Here is a 24145-nt window from a genome sequence, read left to right as displayed (position 1 = left end):
TTTTATTACTTAAGATACAATAACTTTGTACCTAATAACCTTTTCTTTTGGCCATATTTTTTTTAATTAAAACCACGTTTTGACCGATGTCCCATGTTTGACCGAGTCTTTTCAATGAATAGCACGTTCCACCATCTTTGTCACCCTCCCCCCATGTTCTCGACCACCTGAAAAGTAGGCGACATGTGTATTTTTTATCACTACAGTCCGTATTACAACTATCAGCAAAGATATTTGATATTACTTCTTTGCGGCACTCACAATAATTTATTCTACTTTCGGAAAAACTACGCGAATAGTCTATTTTTACATATTTTATACAATAACTTGTTTATTATTGGAGATACGACCTCGGACCTAATAATCATTATTGTAGTGCATATGTTTAGGATTACAACGACGTTTAAACTGATCTTCTATCTTTTACCGTTTTCGATATATCAGCGTTTTTAACGCACAGCCCCCCCCCCGCCATGTTTGCTCCCTTCCACCACTTTATCGACCGCTTTGAAATAGGTGACATGCGTAATTTTGATCACCACAGTCCATATTACAATAATCAGCAATAACATTGCGTACTACTTTGATGCATGGATGCATGCTCAAACTATAACCCCTTCAGTTCCTGGACTTACAGGATGTCGCCACTATCCCAGTCAACATTAAATCATTATTAAGGAGTAAAGATACTCATTAAGTCCTTTAGCCAATAAAAACACATTTTTAGAAAGCAGCATCATGGTGGAAAGATCACCATAAAGCAGCATATGGGAAACTTATAAACGAAGAAAACTTTACAGTTGCATGGTTAGAAGAACCTCTGGCATACATGGAAAAATTGTTTTTTTTTGTTTTGGTTTTGTTTACGACGAAATCGAAATCTGCTCCTCCTTCCTCCTCTCCTGCTGCTGCTGATGCTGTTGTTCGGTTCGCTGTTGTCTGTTATGTTAACACGTCAATTGTCTGCTTTTGCAATAACCTAAATTTCAAATTGATTTATTTACTAGTTAGAATTAACAGTTTAAAATATTCATATTTGTCTTTGAATTCATTTTGTAAATTACTCGTCAGAGATGGGAAGAATAGTTGTAGCAGAAGAAAAGATTTTTCCAGAGTTTGTCCGTTTAGGAAAGTCAGATGGATATGTTCCGGGACTCATAATAGGCCAGGTAAGTTAATTATGTTAGATGAATACGTACTGAAAGTTTAAATGTTAAGTATTCTTAAGTTACTTGAAAAACGTATTATTCCTAAATGTTTACAAGGAATTGATTGATTTGACTTGTCTATAAGTTATCCTAGGAGCTAGCCTAACTTAAACGATAGTTATTGACTGATTGATTTTCAACAAGAGATTTTCAATCTGAAATATTTGTAATTATTTTGAAATTCATCTAGCCTATATCTTTTTATTGGATTATTTGAAATTTTGATGCTATATGAACTTTAGGTAGGCCCTACCTATACAAAAGAGCGTTTCCAGCAAGAAGTAAGTTAAGACACTGACTGTCAGTCCGCATGCGTGTAAGTACTGGTGTTACTATTAGCCGCGCAAGTAGACCTACTGGAGGGTAAGTTTCTGATTAACGCCTACCTAGTTCAAGATCGTAGTAAAAAAATTATGCAGATTTAGGCCTACTACAGTTTAGAGGAATTTGACCAAGACAGGAAAAGTAACCTAACTTAATGTTGAACACTATTTATTGAGTTTGATGTTGATGTTGAGTTTCCTACCTCATAAATAAGTTACCATTGAAACAATATATTTTTCAGTGTTCTGGCCAGAAAGACTTCATCGTGCACCTAGCCAAAACCCCACTCCCAGCAGACAAATCTTCAAAGCTAGGAAATGACTTGAGTGGAGACAGCCGCAAATCACAACGGAAAAGTGTAGAAAAATTGATCGATATTCAAGAATCTTGGCTGGTAGATCATGCAGAGCAGGTAGATTGGTCAATTGTAATTTTTAGTGGGCCTAACTTACGTAGGCTAATCATTTACATAGGGCGGACAGAATTTTGTTTATAACTTAGGTACACTTTTGATGAGAAATTGATTTGAATGTACAAAGTATTAGATTAATTAATTAATAATCTAGGCTATGATTAATATTTTTATGCTAGCAACTATGGTTCTGTTAGTTCATTTACTTTAACATCACTGTATTAGGACCAGAATCTAATTCTTCAATTTGGTTGTAAGTTGTTGATAATAAGTGCAAACTAATTGGTATGCACTCTTAGTTGCAGCTGTTGTATATTAACATCTTCCCACTGAAACATAGGTCACCCGAATGCTGCCGGGAGGAATGTGGGTTCTCGGAATATTCATCACGGGACCTGGAGATGTGTTTTCTGACACTGCGGCTCAGTCAAAAGTAGTATCGATGCTGCAAGGTCTAACACGTGCCTTGAGCAAGAAAACAAAACACTTTGGCAACAGTCCTTCTTCGGAAAAACTATGTCTTCATCTCATCGGCGGAACCAATAAGTAAGTGGTAAAAATAAATGCTGCTTATTAAAGTTAGCGTTTTAATGTATTTAAGAGACTAAAGCCAATAATAGCCTACTTGTTTTGTTTTATAAATTAGTTATAAATGTTCATCAGTAAACATTTATTTGGTCTTAAGGATCATCAATTAACTACATAAAACCTTGGCTGACTGTGGTAGAAAAACATTAACCGTTTGTTTGTATGATGACATTTTACAATCTTTAGGATATTTTTGGGAAAGCCAGCTTACCAGAGATAAGTTAAGCCTGATGTCCTCACAAAAATCCCAAAAACAAAGGCTTTTGTGCTCATTGTCACATCCATAACCTGTAACTTTGTTAATAATAGGCCACTTCTTTGTTTGGTACTTTCCTGTTAAAGGGAACATTTATTATTATTGATGATTTTTTTCGGTATATCGTTTTACATTACAAATTGACAACTGATCTTGTTTAGGATAAAAGTCTATTATATGGATTAAGAAATGAAACCGTTGTAAGTTGCTAACCTAACATAACCAACCAAACTTGCTGTACCATTTTAAAATTCCTTTTGATAACAGTAAAGGCAAGTAAAACACGGAATTTTTAAATGTTACCACACGTTTGGTTAGTTATGTTAGGTTATTTTTTTTAGAACAGTTTCATTGTATTATTGTTTGTTGATACTGGATAAAGTTTATTGTAGTTGTCAGCTGATATGTTTCAATTTGTTAATATCGATATATCGAGAAAAAAATCATCGATAATAATGAATGTTCCCTTTAACAGTAAAGTACCCTTTGTTTTGTCTAAACTCTTAGGCTACCTATGTACCTTTTCCACTTGTGTGATAAAGCCTATTCTCTTATAAGATCTAAACCAATATTATTGATCTGTTATTTCGTCTTACACTCATTGCAGTTACATAATGACGGCGATAGAACTACCTATATATATATTTTTTTGTGTGTTTTTACACCAGTGGCATTTTTTACATTTTGAAAGGGAACGGTCCAAACCCGGGTCTTGTTACTACCTTGTTGAGTAACGATCTATAGTTTTTATGTTTAGGTTTTTTAGGCTGTGCTATATATGGTCAGGTAAGCAACATCTGAGTAAATTCGTGGGATATATATCATGGCAAATATAACAAATTTAAAAACTAAGAATAAATGCTAAATATTTGATTATTTGAAGAAGCAAAAGTATTGATAAAAAAAGATACTATTTCAGTAATTAATGTTTCATCTGTTTACTGATTATGGCTATTTGGTAGAAATAACCTTTTGATAAATCAAACAGTGTCATGTTATTTTAAAAGAATGTTTTCCTGAAATATTTGCAGTTTTGCCCAATACTTTGGAATGATCCTCTAAAAAGAAATCCTGCTGAAGGATGCTTAAACTTAACTTTTCCCCCAGATTCACTTGCAAGAGTCTGGACGTGTCAAGTTCGTCCACTCAGTTCCGAGCGACAGACTGTAAGTTCACAGCTGGTCTCAAATGGCATGTGTTGGACACTCAGTATGATTTTGACCAAAACAAACCACTTCTTATCACAGACGAACGTGTCAATCAACCGTTGGAAGACTCTCTTCAGGTTTGTCGTTTTCGTACTTGTTTTTTCCTACCCCTCTTCTCCAAAGACCTGTTTTTTTACATAGGTTTCTAGTGTAAATTTAATGTAGAGGTGTGCGCGACTGAGATTTTTGTTCAAGCTGATTTTTTTTATGTAGCCTATGACTAATAAATGAAAGCTTTTCAAAATAAAATTCAATGCAATGTAGAGTAAAATGTACTTTTTTAGTTTTAAGTACCTAGGCTACATAAAACAGGATTATAAAACAAGAAATCACCACCAAAGTGTCGCCTCATTTTATTTTCTTGAAAAGAAAATATTTTCTTAAGAGTCCTTGAAGCCAATATGTTCTAAACTTGTAAAACAATTAAAAAACTACAAAGAAAATGTCTAATCTCACACTTTACTAGATATTTAAATATTATAATCACTGTGGTGTTTGAAAAAATATTTTTTGATGATGTACTTAAGAGCTTTTGCTGTTCACAAACCACTATTATTAGATGACTAGTTTCATACATCTTAAGATCACAAAAAATATTTGAATTCTCAACTGAAGTGGTTTATAGGAACATTGGAAAATCATAATCTGAATTTGCTTGAAATAAAGTGGTAGTTTTTACCAGTGATTAACTAAATATTTTAATGAAATTTCTAGCAAATCTTGGACAGTATGAGTAGTGGAGTCCAAAAGTCTATTTGCACAATAGACGGGGAGGTGAAGAACGAGGAGGAGCTTTTGGATGTCAGTGAAACTAGTAAACCAGCGAAAGGAGACTCCAAACCTAATGAAAATAAAATATTCCAAGTCAATCTTTACATTCCAAATGTAAGTTTAAACAATGTATTAAAATATTTCTAAAAATATTAACACTAGATATATTAAGGCAAATGCCCTATCTTTTTGTCAGATAACAATAGATATAGTCATTTAATTACTCGTATAGCCTAACTTTATTGCGCTGTTTTCACTGAGAGTTTGATGTTCTGAAATACTTGGAGATTAGGAAAGTGGTAGGTTGTAATGACAGTTTTGTGTCATTAATTGTTCAGAAGGCAAAATTTTAGTCTATTATGCTATTGGCCCTTCGTGCAGTATGACTTTGAATTTTGTGACAGCAATGTTACATCAGTTTTATTATTTACTAGCTGTAACCCGCGGGCTTTGCCCCGTTTAACTTCTTAATTTTCAAGATGATCTCGTTCGCATGGCTCAATCACGTCCTGGTTGAAGTTCGTTCGCTACGCTCACTCACCTTTAGGTTGGAGCTCGTTCGCTACGCTCACTCACCTTTAGGTTGGACCTCGTTCGCTGCGCTCACTTGCCTTCAGGTTAGCTCGTTCGCTACGCTCACTTGCCTTCAGGTTAGCTCGTTCGCTACGCTAACTCGCCTCCAGGTTGAAGTTTGTTCGCTACGCTCACTCACCTTTTGGTTGCAAATTAGCTGTTGTCATAAATGTAAAAGAAATAATAGTGCTGCACCCTGTTGGTAATCCTTGTAACTTTAATGCTATTGAACATCATAGAACAGAACCAACTTGTTTAATTTAAACAGCTGTTAAGATTCATTAATTCCATTTCTCATAAGGTTAACATGGGAAACTCCAGAGCCACTGGGGTGGAGCTGATTGGACGGATCGCGAAATTGATGGTGTATAAACCTATTCCATGACATTCTACACGTATGTACCAAGTTTCTTGGCAATCGGTTCAGCGGTGTCTGAGTTTATCACTGCCAAACAAATATATATACAAACATCCTCTTTTATACTTATAGATACATGTATTGCTCAGATATTTTTAAACCTAGATCCCTAAATTATTATTGATCAATTTTATTCTACCTTTGTTTATTCATCGACTAGTTGCTAATCACTCACGTAGAATGCATAAGATCCATAATTTTCCATTTGAGCATTCCGTTTATTTTGGGTTTGCCTCATCCGCTAAGATCTGCTGTAGACGGGTGAACTCTTCCTGAGGAGTTTTTAAACATTATTAACAAATTATACCGTTGCAAAAACCAAAAATGTTCTCAGTGAAATTGAATTGTTCTTTTATGAATTAATGTATTTTATTATTATCTACTTCTTAATGTAATTTTTACAGATGGAAGGCAGTTCAGAAGTTACCGTGAGTTCAGTTGTCGGAGAAATGAACTGCACCGGGGTTTTAGCAAGCAGGGTGTTTGTTCATCAAAAAGCAACTGTCTTGGAGGCACTGAAGGTGAAGTTTTTAAAATCTTGTTTTATATTTGTACAATAAAAAAGTAAAATTAAGTTATTATATGAATAGTTTTTTGCTCATATCGTATATTAACACTAGTACTTTAAAGAACCATGGAAAAGACCTATACTCTGATTTTAAGAATTGACATAGTTGAGAGGTAATTCAGCAATAGACTAGTACCTCCAACTTTTTAAATACACATCCGGCAAATATTGTTTACCTTTGCAATCAGTGCTTTAAAGCAAAATAATTTGGTAATATGGCTTTTCTAAATTATGAAACCTAACTTACACTAAAAGGTACCCTAACTTAAAAATATAAGTGATTTTCTTCCAGGCAGTGAAGGAAGATATCATTCGTTCATTTGCCGCAAGAGTTGAGATGCATTGTGACTCTCTAGTTGAAGAAGAAATTGGTTCACCTGAAGGTATGTTGATTGGACATGACATAGTAATGTGTCAAAACCCCTGAAAATTTGGAAAAGTCTTCCGTTTTGAAATGCGATTGGCAAATTCCACCAATCCAAACTCAAAGTGTCAAAATTGAACTGTCAGTATTGTTGTAACAGAAATCACATCTCTGTCTCTTTAAAAAAAGACAGAAGTCATCAGCCTTCAAGTGATCTATCTTCAACACCTCTTTTTGTATTTAAGAGTAATAATTCCTCTCATACTGTTCTGCTAGTCACAAATAAATTTAAAGATACACACTGATGTGTCAGCATCGTAAAAATATCTCAATTTAATCTATGTGATAGGGCCACGACCTTCTAGGCCTAGTCTAAAGGGTAAAAAAATGGTTATGGTCTAAGCCTAACATCCTAAGATGTAAAGTTGGGACATAAAGAAAACTGTTGCAAGCCTAGTGGTTAGTGTCTTGGACTTTGGTGCAAGATGGGTTTATTCACCAACACATACACCAAAATATAATGGGGTTTTACCGATTTACCTTTACACTCTCCCTTTAAAATGTCTGGAGTTTTAGTGGAAAAAATTCCACTGGTAATAGTGTAGCATTCTAACACGTTCGCTGCTGACCACTAGATGCCGGGACGGCGCCAGGAGCTGAACTAACGCTCGCCGCTGCGTAAACATTGCTGCCGATACACTGAATTACAGTAAAAACAACAGTAGTTATACTGGATGGCAATGTTCTGCAATAAAACTGGCTTTGGACATAGTACTAAGTGATTCTGATATATAGCAGCACTACCCAGGTTGCAGTCGGTAAAGTAGTGTGGCTATCTAGCAGGAAAGAGGTGGGATAAAGCCCTGTTCTAAACGACCCTGGTGGTGATTTTGGGAAACTATATTTTTTATTGTCAGAAAAGTACGTCCCCACGAGCTGCAAAGAAATATAGTACGCTCGTGACGAGCTGGCTGATCCATGGTAACGTTAAACAACAATGAACGGCAACGTTCCGGAACGTTCCTAGCTCCTGGCCCCGTGGCCCGTTTGACGTTCCGGAACGTCCGTAGCAGCGAACGTGTTAAGTGTGGTTATGACACAGGTAATGGTGGTATATATTGTGTCAGTTGAGTGGCAAAGGATGTGCATGCTAACAAAAACCCTTTCCTTACCACCATCACTTTTACATTTTGTGCATCTCAACTATTAAGTTACACTGTTGGATTTTAATTTTAATGTTGGATTATTTATAATACTGCAAGTGTCTAGTGGTGGGGAGCGAGCTGTTCTTGTGGTAGAGCGTGTGGTCCCTGAGGTCTTGGGTTCAAATATCACCAACCACCAATGGATTTTATAATAATAATTCTTTATTGCTTTCAGACAATTTTTACATTGTATAGCAAACGTCAAGATTGAATATAATACATATGATATGTAATATATATAATGTAAAATAGAGACTAAGGTGAAACTTGGGTAATTTATTTATAAAATCTATGTATATCAAACAACGAATTAATAAAATGATTAATTAATAACAATGAATAAAGTCCAATCATAAAAGTGATAACAACGATAAATATATCAATAAAAACTAATAACGAACTAAACCCCTGGGGAATGAAAATTTTGTGTATGAATTCAGCTCTAACGGTGTTTTGTGAACTCATCCACGTCGTAGAACACAAGATTAGCAGCCCCGTCCATGTGATAATGCCGTGACCTTCTAGGACAGCATGTGTAACCTAATAAAGTTTCAGGCTATAACCTAGTGTCTTAGGACGTGAAGGTGGGACATAAAAAAGGGGTGTGAATCTCGGTAAGAGCCTTTCCCTCATCACTCATCCCTATTTTCCATCCCAATTAATTAAAACAATCGTTACAATAATCAAGACTCTACAGTAGTTTTAAATGAAGGATTTTTATGTTACCCAAATTGCTGTAATTTTGTAATTGGCACTAAAAGGTAGGAGGGCTGTAGTATTTACAAATGTGTTGTTGATAGAGGTGATGGTGGTACATGAGCCCCCACGTAGAGTACTCATCCCCCTCCCCCACTCCAAGGTGGCACTGTCAGACTACCTCTTTCCTGGGGAGGGACCGTCAGAAGCTCTAGTCTCCATATTGGATCTCATCGGAGTCAAAGTGTCCGAGTCTTCTGTCTACAAGGACTTTGAAGGCCAACCAGGTAAGATGGATGTTTTTTAACAAAAAAAAGACAGTTTCAGCCATTTTTGTTTTGCAAAGGGGTAAGTGGTTATTGCACATCCACGGTTGCAAAAAAATGTAGTTTAAATGTACAGCACACTCCCGATTATTCGTGTACCAGTCATCTGAGCCCTCGGGTTATCCGAGGTCGTTATAGGCTTAAGTATGTATTTTTTTTTCTATATGTTTCTGTTTGAAGGAAAGAAAATGGCAAGTAATTTATGATTTTTTCAAAATGAATACTTGAATATATGCGACCTCCGTGTTATTCGAGATTCTCGGTAAAGTGCCAACAACCTTAGTCGTGAGTGTACTGTACGTTTAACAGCGATTACCAAGATGTTTATGAGGAGGCCCATCAGCAGAGGGACTGTTGTTTCTTTAACCACCTATGAGTCACCGATCAAACCAATGAGTTGATATTGATAAGTTACATTTTGTGTGTATTTAATTTTTTACTACTTGTTATTTTCATTTTGTTAATGCACAGGTTCTACAATATTAGTTGTTTTGTAAATAGAAGTATATGAAATAAAATTAAAAGGTTTCTAGTTTCCACGCTAAGTTTAAAATATTTGATTGTTACCTAAACCTCTGTTAAAGTTATAAATTTACATTAAAAGTCAATAATATTTATTTCACAAGCATTTTAGTTTAGGTTTGCAGCATGATTTTGATTATCCACGATCACTCTGCCATATATTAGCATGGATAATCGGCAGTCTACTATATGTCCCATAAACTCTTCTTCTGTAAGCCATTCTTAAATGATTACTCTCTAAATTTCTATTCTTATTTTCCAGACCAGTCAGACCTATACAATCTGACTACAGGCGCAGACACGCCCAAACACGAAGACAGCTCTACCTCAGGTTCCAGTCAAGCTATAATAGTCGTTTCCACCATTGCTGCCGCCTTTCTTGTACTTTTAGTGTCTTTGTTCATCCAGTTTTACTATAAATAAGTATGTTTTTACATTTTTAACTGTACACTAAAATTCACTTTATATTTTGTTGATAAGTTATTTAAAGATGTTATTTACAATGTGCAAAAATATATTTATACAACATTTTACTATGGGTTTTGTTTGATTGAATGAAATTTTCTTAGGGTTTCCTTCTAGTAAAACACTCTTGGAAGGTTTTTTTAGCGTAACAACAGTTGAAAAATACGATTCTGTTTAATAGTTGTTTGTAAGACTAGATTTTATCAACAGTTTTTAAAATGTGTTTGATGTTCAACAAACATTCTACAGCATTGAGGGGTTATGTTTAGTTGTTGAGCTGCATTCTTGAGGAAACAAGATGAACTTTTGAAATGCACTAAGGGGTATTAAAGGAAATAGACTGCAACTGCAAACGAGTAAAACTTTATTGTACAGTTTGAGGAGATAAAAAATAGGCTTGTAAGAAAATAAGACACACACAGTATTGATTATTGCCATGGCAGTTTGAGATCTGTCAGTTTAAGTCTACGAGTATGAGATCATTGGTTCAGTAACACTAGAAGGTACCTTGTGGAGGTTATTGGTGGGAAACAGTAAAGACTTAACTAGTAAACAAATAATATCTCATAGGCAGTTTTTGAATTATCGCAACATTTTGTGTCCGCGTTATGTTCAGTGAGAACAATGTCTGTGAAATTATAATATCAAACTCAAACTTATTCTTAATTATTCATGAGTTTGTGTAAATATCAATATTTGCGGACAGTTTCAAAAACCCTACACAAAAACATTGAATAATTATCTGATCATTTGCCCCTAAATGGTATTCATAATTCATTCAAATAAAATGCTCACTATTACAACTACATTACCAGTGATTTTCCTGCTTTAGTATTCATGATACGTTAAAACCTGACTAAATACAGCTAATATAGTTATTATCTGGATTTTATTATGCTAAACAATTTAATTGCTCCATTTACTTTACTTACATTCAGTTTTTATCTTTTAAAAGTAACTATAAACAATTTTTCAAGTAAATGGTATTCATTGCACTCTTTCATATTGAAATTTATTTACGATTTTTGGCATATACCCAATCCCAAGAATAGTGTAGTATTTTTGGTTAATTTACAATTGTTCAAAGATAGTTCTCAAAAAAGTACATTCAAAATTACTGTTATATCAGATTAATAAATGCAAACATGGTTTATTTAATTGATATACTCATTTTTAAACAATCTATGCTAAAATATTTGGAATGGTTTTACAATACTTGAATATACCGATATGTTATACTGATATACCAACATTTTGCCACAATGATAAGAGATATGTAGCCGTCAACAGCCTTAAACCGTCAGCTAATTTTCTTTCACTACACAACCTTACAAGAGATAATATTCCATAGTCAATCATTTTGGTTCAGTTACGCATTGTGCTGTATACAGTTGTTTAAAACACTTACTTTAAAACAATGAATAAAAAAAGGATAATTCGTTTAGATAGTCCAAGTTTTGATTATTACAACATTTTTTTGAACCCCTCTCCTTTTCTGGAAATCCTCAATACCTCAGAAAAAATATCTAATCCGAAATTTTGATTGTTTTTACATAAAATTGCTTTTAATGTACTTTTGCTTTGTGTGTCTTTAAATGAGACCATATTTTAACCCTAAAACAAGTAGGCCTAACTGAATATGGCCACCTCTTATATCTCGACTGGAATATGATTATAGAATTCATAAGTTTATTAAAGAAATTAGCTGAAGTTTTACAAGTAAAATGGAATAGTGGAATGGAGTAAAATTCAAAACAAACTATTTAACTATTTCAGGGTCTCGTAAGATTGTTATGAATAAGCTCTTGGGTTATATTTTTTCTAATGACCATAATTTCCATGGTTTTATTGGAGTAATGGTCCCTTACTGTACTTGTGCTAGGTATCCCGTTTAGGCAAATGTTATCGAGATTGTGAAATGTAACATTCTATAAATTCGATGTTTGACAAATCGAGATATAACTATGCTAGGTCATGGTTTTCAATTTCTCTTGGTACAGTTAAAGCTATACACCTAAACCTAAACAAACTCACATATTTACATTTACAAGTTGAACATTATTTATTAAACATACCTCGCAAAAGATTTATCATTCTTGTGACCAGAAAACAATTTTTAAGGTATGCTTGGATGTTGTATGTCTTATGTTTATTGTTTATTATTTTGCTAACTTCAAAATTATTTTGTCAAATATATATTTTTGTAAAATACTGGTTTTCCTGTGTTCTTATAATCACGACAACAACAATATTGACGTTGATGTAAAATTTACTTTTAAATAAGAGATAAAAATAATCATCAGCACACTCACAAGTCACCAGACGTAAAACAAATATAAAATTAATGAAAGTTTTTGATTTACAATAAGATGGCAAGTATAGTTACAACTTGCAGTGTCTAAAGTAAAAGGTATTATCTATGCATGTTTCAGTCTTCACATTTTGTTTTCAAGATTTTTTAAAGACCCTATATATGAAAAATTGATATGCTGCGAGGTATGGTGCTTTATACTTGTTGTTCACGCAATTTAGGCGGTGGGGAAGTTCTCCCAACACTTTTTCGTTAATGCAGGTTTCAGCTAATTGACGTTTTCGCAAACCTCAGCTGTTAAGCAATTTGTTAACATAGGATCAAATGGAGGGGATATATTTCTTCCCCTAAAACCGCCTATATTTTGTGAAAAGAGTATTAGAAAAGATTTATGTATCAAACTCAATATATAAAGTAAAAAATAGTATAACTTTATCGGATACATGACACTTGCCTACTTTAAATTTGAAAACATTACATAGATATGCTGCCAGGTACACAGTACACGTAATAACAATTACCATTGTAGCATATTTTCAATTCTGGCTGAAACGTATGGCATTCAAAATACTTCTACATTTTCTATAATAACCACTCACAAAATCTTATACCTGATATGATAAACGCATTGTTCAAACTTACTGCTAAATTTGAACAGATCTTGGGGATCAATGAATGTAAAGAAATTAACACATTCCCTAAAGTACTGGTAAAATAAGCTCCTTTGCATGTTAGATTATAAGTTAAAAGATTTAGACTATAATATAGCTGTTGTTAACCAAATTTATTTTAATTCTTGCAAAACAACGACAGAATAACGTGTTGTATCAAACTTAATCCTTTAGAGATCATTCTCATGGATCAGTTATAGATTATTTAAAGGCATTTCAAGTTTGGTTATTCACCAACCTTAACCGAAACTATAACAGAATCAAAACCTTTATGAGCTATTATCCAACAAGAACAAACGAATTAAGGATACTGTAAAATTTACTGAAAATTATAAACACATTATTCAACCAACAGTCCATTTAAACATAACTTGACATGATATATGCATTAAAACACCCGTCAGATTTTAACAAATGTTCAGTAAAGCTTTGAGAAGTCTACAAGCAGTATCCAAAGTCAATGGTAACACACAAATGGGAGGTAGTCTACTTATTAGTGTTTCTAACAACTAACTATACAACGAGTATAAAAGTGGATAACATCAGTAAAACATAACAACCAACAAGTTTCGTAAAAGGGATGGTCAAGTCTCGAAATTTCGGGAAATTTTCGGGAAATTTTAAATCTTGTTACACGAGACGAGATTTCTTTTTGGCCGAGATTTTTATCGAGACAAGAATAAAAAAAAAAAATAAAAAAAAAATTAAAAACGCCTGCAGAAAGTAAATGCAATACCCGCAATACAGGAGCGTGTTGTAGTTGCGTTTCCTTTGCGAAGGCGTTCTTATTTAATTAATTCTTTAAATGTAAATATTACTTTAATTATTTTAATAATATTACTTTAATAACATTTGAGAAGTTTTGTTAAGTGTAAGCAGTGTGAGGAATGTTTTATTACTATAAAAAGTCAAAACAAGTAACTAGCCTATTTTATAAAAATGAATATTGCTTTTATTTTATGATTTATTTTATTTTAGGATAAGTTGAACTCTATCCTAACTGATATCACTATGTTTCCTAATTGTAGGCATTTTTAATAAGTTAGGCGTGATTAATAAAAAAATGTTATGCTGATGTTTTTTAATAAAAGATTGTAAATATTCTTGCCTATTATCATTATTTTTGTATTTAAACAGTCATCTAGCAATGTTACAAAATCAGGTAAAAATTTTGAACGTGCATTTCCCGTTGTGTATGAGAAGGGAAATCCCGTCTCGATCTCGTCTCGAACTAAAAATCCAATCTCGTCCATCCCTACGTAAAAGTAAAAAATATTTTTGTTTACAAACTTGAAACATCCAGGGCTACAAGTACAAGTAGTAATTTTCTACAAAATTAGTTTAGCAAAACAGTTGAGAAGATCGGTATCAACAAATATAACTTTAGAAAAGAGTTATGTATTTTTTAACTAAAAAATGATTAGGTGTCAATCCACTTTAAGACTGAACATAATTAAAGCCAAGAATTGTCTAGGACTGTTTTTTGTACGACTCCCTCAGAGATAAGTTCAAGTCCTTCACCAGTCCGAGTACATTGCCTCTAACTCCTTCGTAGTCTGATTCCGCTGACCGAGACGCGATAAATTCCCTCATGGAGAAGTTATTCTGCTCCAACGTAGCGAGCTTACGCTCCATATTGTTCAGCTGGGTGTGGGTCTCGTTGTCAGCGAGCTGCTTCTGAAAAGCAATCAGTTGAGTAGTTATAGCTTATTACGTTATATTTTATATTTGTTTAGCTTTGCTAATGTTGACTATTTATTGATAGTTAATATGCATATTTTCACCAAATTTTTCTCTAACTTCATTATCAATAATAGAATCTTAAAAAAAAGGATTTTAATAGATACACACAAAAACGACGGGAAAGAAGTTGGAAAATGCTTGAATTGATGTGCAACTCATAAAGAATGCATTCATCCTTACAAATTCCACTCAAGTCCTCGATCATTTATTATAGATATTTACAAATAATTATTAGTTAACCCAAACAACAATGAGTGTAAAATGGTTAGAAGAAAGTATTTAAGTAAAACGATAAATTCAGAACTCACTTCCAATGAAGTTTGTTTCTCTCTGGCAGCATGCAGAGCTTGTATCGTGCTGCCTCTAGACTCCAGTAGAGTGTCTCGTTCCTCGTTTAGCTCCTGAATACACGTATATAAATTATTGACTAAAACATAGGTGTGTGCAAGTAGGAAGTTTGTTGTTAGAGGCAGGTTTATTATAACTCAAAGATATAAAATTCCCTGTAAAGCTTTATACTTGACTGGGTGTTTTTAGTCTGTGCAATGTTGTTTTTCTGCAGAAGGCTCATCAAAGTATTTAAAGTGATATGAGCCACATAGTGAGTGTTTGTGTTGTGTATATAACCCTTCCTGGGCTATGGCAGATAAATCCATCAATCTCAGTTTATGTTCCGGGCAGGAAACGGATATATCAGTCGCGAGAAATATCTTTTCTGGGCTAAAGACAGATATATTTTTCCAAAATAATATTAATATAAATTGTTTATAATATGAAAATATAGATTATACTGCATCACAAATGGGTTATTTTGTTTTTGTGGCTGACTATAATTGCCGCATCTGTTTCAGCTATTATTTTACACCATAGAGCGTAGTGTAAATATTGTGAAACTGTCAGTTCGCACAAAGTTGATAGTGATTGATGTTTACATTTGTGTGTTGTGCTTTATTTGTATGTTATTGATCTAAAACGACCAATCCAAACAATCCGAAATTTGAAGATGATATTGAGATGCTAAATAAAAATATGTCTGAGGGAGATTACATTCTTGGCATTTAAAATAATTGTATGAAATGTGAACAAAACTCAATACTATCTCAAATTGTATTCATAATATTGGTATTGGTAACATTTAATACTGGTAAGTCTTACCAGTCTCCGAGCTTCAGCTCTCGCTCTTAGTCCATCCAGGTCTGCCAATCGCACCATCTCATCCTGCATCCTCTGCAAGTTTTCTGTCAGGGCTGCCAACTGTGCCTTGACCTTATCCTCCATCACCTCTACCTGACATCAAAATAAATCTTGACATTTGATTTTTAATTTCCCATAAATAGCATTCCAGAAACATCAAACAAAGTTATCCTTGTTTGTGCCACAGTGACCACTAAATATTAACCCAAGCTCCACATTAGAACTTTAAAAATCCAGGAGATAGTGCCTTGAATTGATATCGAAAAAGGCCTATAGAGATTCTCGGTGCAACGGCTTACTTAAACTCAGCAATTGAATTGCAGCATATTTGATCCAATTTTCAGACTCATCATTTTGATAACAATTTAGGTATAAAAGTTACACGATCAGTGACATACTTAGTCCATGTATAAAGCTGAATAGAAACGCATGAGGAAACCAGATGCTTCAGTCAACTAGCCTAAGTAAAATATGTGTCTACAATAATCAGATCACCGTGATCGCTACCTTGTTCAAGTACAACGCAAGCTGAGCATGATCAGCAGTGAGAGAGTCCAGAGTCCTGCTGCCACTGGCCAGGTCCTGCTCCAGTGCCAGGTAGTCAGCTGGGCTCGGCAGTGATGCCAACCTACGACTGATGGCTGCCAGTGTCGCCACCACGTCACCCTCCAGTTCCTCCAACCTCGCAGCCTCCGCCTCCTTGGTCGCTTCCCAGGTTGCCAAGAACTCCTCCATGGTCTCCTCGCGTTTGCGCAGTTCCAAGTATTTGGAATGGCGTTCACTCTGCGATTCCGTCAACTCCTATAGATATTGATAGTTTAATGAACAGTGTCGTACATATTGGAGCATTCCAAGCTGGTTATGGGCAGCCTGGAGTGGGATATTTTTCTTACTGACTAGGATCAGCAGTTTTTTTACCTAGGTAAGGCAAAGATGAGAGGAGAATGAATGTTTAAATAAATGTGCGCTTGTTACTGGCTATGGCTAGGATTATTGACTATCCGGGCACTGAAATAGATGTCACATAGGTGGGTCTAGTTTCAAACTTTGCCAAAGAGCTATTGAACCGGCTAACTTATGATTGGTCAGCAAGCACCATATTCATGCAGTATTTTTTCTAAAAACCAAAATCACCTGTTCCATTCCTTATCTTAAGATTGTATGAGCTAACTAGCTTCGTGTTAACACGAGGCCAGTAGGCAGACAGTTTACGAGGCAGGTTACGCCTGTCTGCCAACTGGATTTATATAGACACAGCTTCACATGAATAAAAACATGTTTCACAAACAAGTCTAAAATATGACTTAAAAACGTAGTTTTAGTCAGTACTGACTGACCTCGTTAACCTGTTGCAAATTAAGCTCAGCTTGGCGTATCTGTTCCTTCAGTTCTGCGCTGGCTCGCTCCATCGAGGCTATCTCTGCATTGTCTTGTCTGTAAAAACCATTTGGGATGCCACTTTAAGCTACCATGTTTCAGTTGAGGAGGGCTTAAATCTGAGTGAACACATTGGTGGGTTTACTAGAATACCATGCCGACTTCCGACTTTCATTTAAAACTTAACAGTAAAAGAAAATTCAGTAGTTTATACACTTGTTTCAGTAAAATAATACTTATTCACTCCTGGAGAATAGAAAACCGTACACAACAGAGAATTGTATGTTTCAAGAATTAGACTTGATTTGGTGTAGCAAATAGCATATATTTGAGATGGATTGGGCATTTGAAAAGTGATAAGGTGAGATGATGATAAACTAAAGGAATTCCAGAAAGGAAGAAGATCCACTTAAGAAGAGCCGTTTTTAGCCTGAAGAAGAAAGCAGAAAAATGAAGTAGAGTTGCAACTTGTGATGGTCAAAACCAGAAATTTTAAATCTCAAAACCGAAACCGAAACTTTAAAAAATCAAATCCCGAATCTCAAAACCTAAAAGCAAAACTTTTTACTTAGCTGGTTACAAAGGTCAAGGTTACAAAAAAATTCACATAATCATAAAATGTTAGGTATGCAATCAAAACTGTAAGAGATCGACTCCTGACCGTGACATAACATAAATATGTGAATGTGACTGATAATCTTAAAACCCAATACAACGTAATTTTTCATAAACAACCAACAAAAAATAAATAAATTAAACTTCTGACACCAACATTAACATAAATATTAGATTAATAAGAACATTTATTGGTCAATATTTGTGTTTAGTAAATATTGACATAAATAAAACATACTCCCTTGTGTTGGTTTGTCTATGATATTGATGTGAAACTGAATTGTACCAGTTATAGTATTTAAGATACCTTTTGAAGTTCAGAATAAAATTTACTTGTTTCATTACTGTTTAATGGTGATGCTTGCTCTATTGCTACCAGCTTGTTTGGAAACAGTGTTGTGTGAAAACAATAACAATGACACAAAAAAATGTCAGCAGTTTCAAAAATAAAACTGGCAAAATCTTCAATTTCGAAACTTTTGAGTCTTGAAACTTGGTGATCGAATCTCGAAACCGAAACTTTTCCTTAGTTTTGAGATTTGAGATTTGGTTTTGACACATCACTAGTTGCAACAGCTGACGACAATGACTCACAGAACTAATGGGAATGGAGAGTCTAATACAGGGGAACAGAACTAATAAATAGTCATGGAGTAGGTAGTGTTGTATTAGGCAGGGTACAAAATGCATAATCATAACTCATAAGCTCCGACATGTCATTATTACACTGTTAAGTGTCAAATCCACCCAAAACAAGGTAACCTAAATCTTTTGTTAATTCTGACAATTCACAGGTCACAATCCATTATGTACCTAGTTGATTTTTGAAAATCTGTCACAGGTAGGCCTAATTTGACAACACGATGACTTCATAAGTTTACTTTTATTAGTAATAACTTTTTAGATAATTCAAAATTTCTTATAACCAAACATCCTTCCAGTTCCATGATTGTCAACACATTGAGAAGTTTCACTATATACATTTAAGCATGTTAATATTGTAGCATGTTACAAGTGTGCTTGCCTGACACGAGACAGCAGACGATCTCTCTCCTCCGCTGGGCTCAGTCTGTTCCTCTCCTCCTCTAGCAGTGTGTCCCGACGACTCTCCAGCTCAGCTAGTGTCACATACAACCTAACAGCCTCCTGCTTCACCTGTTATACACAACCACTCACTGTTAATATGGCTCTTGGCTGGATATAAATACACTGACAGCTGCAGGTAAGCTTTTAACAGTAATAGCGATCTACATCTGTGTAGTTGTCACATTAACACATGACCTGGACTTCCCCAGAAATCAATATTTCCACTCCTATAAGAACTTTTTTACCAACTCCTAAATTTTATATTTTTGCGGCACCAATTAATTTCTTTAATAAATCACAAGAAATAAAAATTTTCTTTAGTAGACAATGGATAATATAATTAATTTACATGTTCATGGAGAACATTACAAGAATCACAAACATATTTTAACAGATTATTTGAGTATTTTGCAGTCATATTGTAGCCTACTTGATTTCTTTTCCAAACACCTAAGTGTCTGGTGCAAGCTCTTCATACCCCTGTATAGGGAAATTAAAACGTTTTTCTTGTAAATGATGCTCTGGAAAACTCCATTTTAGCATACGGAGGGTTCTCTCTCAACCAGCCAGTATGTTAATTTTTTCTTGTACTGGTTTCAATCTTGAAATGTTTTAGAAGGAGATGAAACTATGCAGCTCTATATAGGACAGTTTTCTTAATTTGAGAGTGCGACAAAATATGTTTCACTTACTGATGACAAGCTGATTTGGTCCTGAAGCCCCGTACGAGATGCTGTGAGTGCATCTAGCTGTCCCTGCAACAACTCCATCTGGTGTGTAAGTCTTTCATTGTCCTGCCTCAGTGACTGATACTGTTCCAACATCTCGCCGGTCATCCCTGCTACTAGCTTCTCTGCTACTTGTCTCTCCTAAAATAAAATCAAATTAACTTAATCTCTTGCACTTAATACACGCTCTATCTTCTTCTATCAACCTGAATCCCCACATTACATAGTTTATGTTGATCCATTCTACCAAAACGTTTCTCAATTTTGAGAAATAATTAATCAGTTCAATGATCTAACAGCTAACAACTACCTGTTGTATCTCCTGCTCCAGCTGATGCACCTGTGTCTGTCGTCTGGTACGGTCGGTGAACACTGCCTCTAGCGCCGCAGCCTCTGTCTGATTGGCCGCTGCTAGTTCCCGAGTCTCGGCTACGATCTCTCCACGCTCCGTACCTGTGTTGATCTTGTCCACCAACAAGTTGTAATCCGACAACTGTCCCTGCAAATCTGCAAACCAAACATTAATTTGAAAAAGTAAAACTTAAAGGGAACACGTTTTTATTTTGTACTTTTCTTACATTGTAAAGTTTGTTGTGTTACAGTGCAGCATCAGTAATTTATAATTATTTTTAAAATTAAAATTCCTATCTTAAGGATGAAACCTCAAACGCAATTCTACTGCCTACTCCCTTAAATCAAACCCTGCATATATAATGACTCAAAAATGCATTAAAAAATTATCGACTCACCAGTGAGTTCAGCAGCCATCTCCTTGACTCGCTTATCGTACACTAAGTATGTCGCCTGATCTCTGGAGTCGCTCTCAATCTGTCTGCGTAGGCGAGTTACCTCGTTGGCCAGTTCTCGTGTTTTCAGGTGCAGAAGTGACTCAAAGTATCGCTTGTCTTGCACTTGCCGAGAGGCTGGGCCGCGCGACGTGCCTGTTCTCAGCCCACTCACTCCCTGTTGAGACACCAGGCGATCTCGCTCTCTCAAGCTAGACTGTAACATGTGTTGACTGTGTTGTCAAGGTTGTCTATAAAACACAGGTTGGGTGACCCTAAACATAAGTTTTAAATTTCTAGTGATCACTTTTTTACATTTTAATTACATAACTTAACTAACACTTATAACCTATTGTATGTTCTGCTCCATATGAAGAACCTTGACAAATTAAGGTGCGGTATTACAACCAGAAGTAAAAAAGGTGGTCATTTATTATTATTATTATTTAAAAGGTTGGCATTCTCTTTTACCTTACATTCACAGAGACCAGTGCGTGGAATGTATCCAGTAAAGCAAGGGGTGAGCCGGTACAGTACAAGGGTAAACTGTACTAATAAAAAGTAGTGGTAGGTATGTAAGCTTTGTACATACTTGTGCAGGTAGAATGCCCATTCCAGTGTGAGGTGTGGTCATCAGCGCAGATGACAGACGAGATGATGTTCCTGTCATACGACTACTGAATGCTGATGCTGATGGTGGCCGCATCATCATACTTCTCTGAGTCATTGGCCGGTCTCCCTAATCATAATCATATGTTTTAATATAGATAGGTTAGTACCCATGAATCACAACAAATAATTGTCTGGATTGCCAATAATTTTTAAATGGTTATAGGAGCCTGCCTTCAAATCTGAAGGTTATTTTAGTTAAAATGTTTATTTAATATTTTTTATAACAAAGTCTTAACATACTAACATGAGTTTTTTATCTTTTGTCAGGGGCGTGCATAGTCCCCAGTTGCTTCTCACTTTGGACACTTAATAACTGATGAATCAAACTGCCTTAGAGAACTTAGGCCTAGTTAAAATAGTTTGATTATGATCCGTCGCTTACATGAAACCCTGGTTCAGGCTTTGCCCCTCTTCTTGATGTCGGTCTGTCCTCTCCCATATACCTAGACGTATCCTCTGTCGCAACTCCACTCCTGGAAGGTGGCCTTTCATCTCTACGCCATCTGGTAACTGGACGTTGATCATGTAAACCACTTCGGGAAGCTGGTCTGTCTAGGTCCATCTTTAGTTTAATGAAAACTGGAAAATCTTACAAAAATACGCAGCATAAAGTTAATTTTTTAATACTCCTCTAGGTGTTAAGTTATCACCAAGTTGGAATATAGAAATGTAACCCAGATTGAAGTTTGGGATTACATTATCCTCAACAATAAAAATATACTCATAAATCTCGGTAATTTGTTTATAATCGCTGTTTCACTAAACGTTGATTATTTTAAATCATCAATATTATGCTAAAAACACATAACCCAACCCCAAAGAACTTTGTCTCACTCTCTGCAGAATGCAGCAGAGCAGAGCAGACAGCACAGCAGATTAGCAGAAAAGCAGACAAAATGTCAATACAATGAAAACACTCGTTGCCATGGTAACATATGTAGCTTTCGTACTTTACTTGCAGCCAGTAAGGTAAAACTTGTAAAATAGTGCTCACTGTATAGTTTCAGAACTATAATAAACTTGTGTATAAAATGAAAATAAAAACTATAGTTAGTTTTAGATTAAGCATTATTAAATACAAATTAAAGTGTTAAACCAAAACAATAAATCCTGCATTTTTATATTGATGTATATTAGACTAATATTCCACCATGAGTCGAGTCTAATAGTTAAACTAGCTAACTGTTATAAACAATTAGAAAATGAAATATTCAGTCATTGACAAAAGAGCAGACTCACGGCCACTTTTAACTCCAGGCCGCGGTCTGGTAAAATTTCATATTGATGGATGTTAGCCTCCGGATTACTGTATAATACTTAAAGTGGTTTAAATACCTGCATTTAAGTAATCCAATTCGTTGCTTGTGTTGCAACCGGTTTCAACTCCGTGGAGTCATCTTCAGGCGTCCAAGGATATAAGTCATATTCACTTCATTTGAAGGTCGTCATAGTTTTTGGTTTTCATAGTTTTTAAAAAACGAATATTCGTTTTTTAAAAACTATGACGACCTTCAAATGAAGTGAATATGACTTATATCCTTGGACGCCTGAAGATGACTCCACGGAGTTGAAACCGGTTGCAACACAAGCAACGAATTGGATTACTTAAATGCAGGTATTTAAACCACTTCTGGTAAAATTGGCAACTTTGCAAGTGGTTTTGTTTAGTGTCAGACGTCCCATAAGATAAGATGGTAGACAGGTGACTCCAGTTCATTAATTCGCGTATTATTCATTTAAATTTAAGTTTATGAACATAAATGTATTAAAAGATTGAAAATTAAACACATAGAATCGAAAACCAAAACAATATTTAAATTGAAAATCTATTTTTGTATATTTAAAGTGGAGTAAATATTTTCATAGCATAGACCAGTACCGGTAACTAAGCTTTCATATTAAAAAAGACACAAATACCATTAGCTGCCTCCAAAACCAAACACCTGTTACAACCCTACCGGGCTGCAATGTGAATACTGTAATTCATTATTCATGTTGCCGCTTTAAAGGCCGCGGCCAGGAGTTAAAGTTGGCCGCGCATCAGTTGTGTCGTTACAGCTGTTTTGTTGGTGGCAGCAAAAAGCGAATGAGTATATTTATTTGTATATTTTTTATGAATGCGAAAGCTTGCACACAGGGCGATGAAAATATTGACTGATTTCATTTAAATGTACGGAAATCAAATTTCAATTGGTTTTGTATTGGTTCAGAACACTATATGTTTGATTCAATCTTAAATTTATGTAAATAAATTTATATTTATTTAAATTAATAATAGGGTACGCGATTAAATGAGAGGGTGTCACCTGTCTGCAATGCTAGCTTGTTATAGAAAAAGCACTACTTAATTATGACGTAGAAAATTCAACCAGGCCGCTGCCTCGAGCTCGAGCAGTGGCGTAACAGTATTTCCCCGGGCCCCCCCGCAAAAATGTCTGTGGGCCTCCTACTACCCCTCCCATTCCCCACCACAGCACTATATACCACAACCATATCACCACACCACAACTATCACATGACGTATGTGACGGCAGGCATACGGCCTACACGATCAGACTGGCAGAGGATGGTCTCTAGCAATATCAAGTATTTACCTATTCTTCAACCACACGACCAGAGTCGTCCTTGAAACATATTTTATATTTTGTCACTGTCACAGTGATAATAAACTTGGGAGTTATGTCCGTGATTAATATATATGGGCTACTCCATTACTCCACCATTCACATTCATTACTAAACTCAACCAAGCTTCCAACTATAATTTGAGTCGGGACCACGAAAGTTTGCAGTTGAGGGAGTAGCCTATTTACCATTTGACTTCAAATGAGCCAATGAGGGCAGTGCGGTGTTGCCAAATCGAATAATACCAGCTGTTTTAAAAATATTGTTTAGTATTTTAATTAGTGTCGTCAAAGGGCGATATGGCAACGTCGCACTAGTCTTGTGATTGGCTGCCGCCAACTGCAAACTTTCGTGGTCCCAACTGTAAATGTTAGTGCTTCACTAAATTAGCCCAATTTAATGACATGACACCTGATTGAGAAACTCTCGCGACAT

At 35.2% G+C, this 24145-nt stretch overlaps 2 protein-coding genes across 2 annotated transcripts; one reads left to right on the top strand and one right to left on the bottom strand.

Annotated features, from left to right (window-relative positions):
• The first annotated feature begins 931 nt into the window (after window positions 1–931).
• LOC128986563 (protein odr-4 homolog) lies at window positions 932–9966 on the top strand. The gene is made up of 9 exons (XM_054406994.1): window positions 932–1169; window positions 1774–1944; window positions 2285–2490; window positions 3896–4073; window positions 4711–4881; window positions 6163–6279; window positions 6619–6709; window positions 8696–8878; window positions 9702–9966. Exons 1-9 carry the CDS (start codon window positions 1074–1076, stop codon window positions 9860–9862), a joined length of 1374 nt encoding a protein of 457 aa, XP_054262969.1. The 5' UTR covers window positions 932–1073; the 3' UTR covers window positions 9863–9966.
• Window positions 9967–14190: 4224 nt separating this feature from the next.
• Window positions 14191–21776, bottom strand: LOC128986906 (intraflagellar transport protein 74 homolog). The gene is made up of 11 exons (XM_054407513.1): window positions 21469–21776; window positions 21007–21153; window positions 20379–20631; window positions 19940–20136; window positions 19594–19770; window positions 18840–18970; window positions 17161–17257; window positions 16331–16624; window positions 15785–15916; window positions 14938–15030; window positions 14191–14563 (listed from the first exon to the last, which is right to left on the bottom strand). Exons 1-11 carry the CDS (start codon window positions 21646–21648, stop codon window positions 14357–14359), a joined length of 1908 nt encoding a protein of 635 aa, XP_054263488.1. The 5' UTR covers window positions 21649–21776; the 3' UTR covers window positions 14191–14356.
• Between the last annotated feature and the right edge of the window lie 2369 nt (window positions 21777–24145).

This window comes from Macrosteles quadrilineatus, unplaced genomic scaffold (genome assembly GCF_028750875.1).
Source record: "Macrosteles quadrilineatus isolate MER2022 unplaced genomic scaffold, UCM_ALF_1.0 Scaffold_2__2_contigs__length_208266976, whole genome shotgun sequence".
In the NCBI taxonomy this organism is placed as follows: Eukaryota; Metazoa; Arthropoda; class Insecta; order Hemiptera; family Cicadellidae; genus Macrosteles; species Macrosteles quadrilineatus.
The sequence above is the reverse complement of the archived record's forward strand: the minus strand, read 5'-3'. Positions and strand labels throughout refer to the sequence as shown.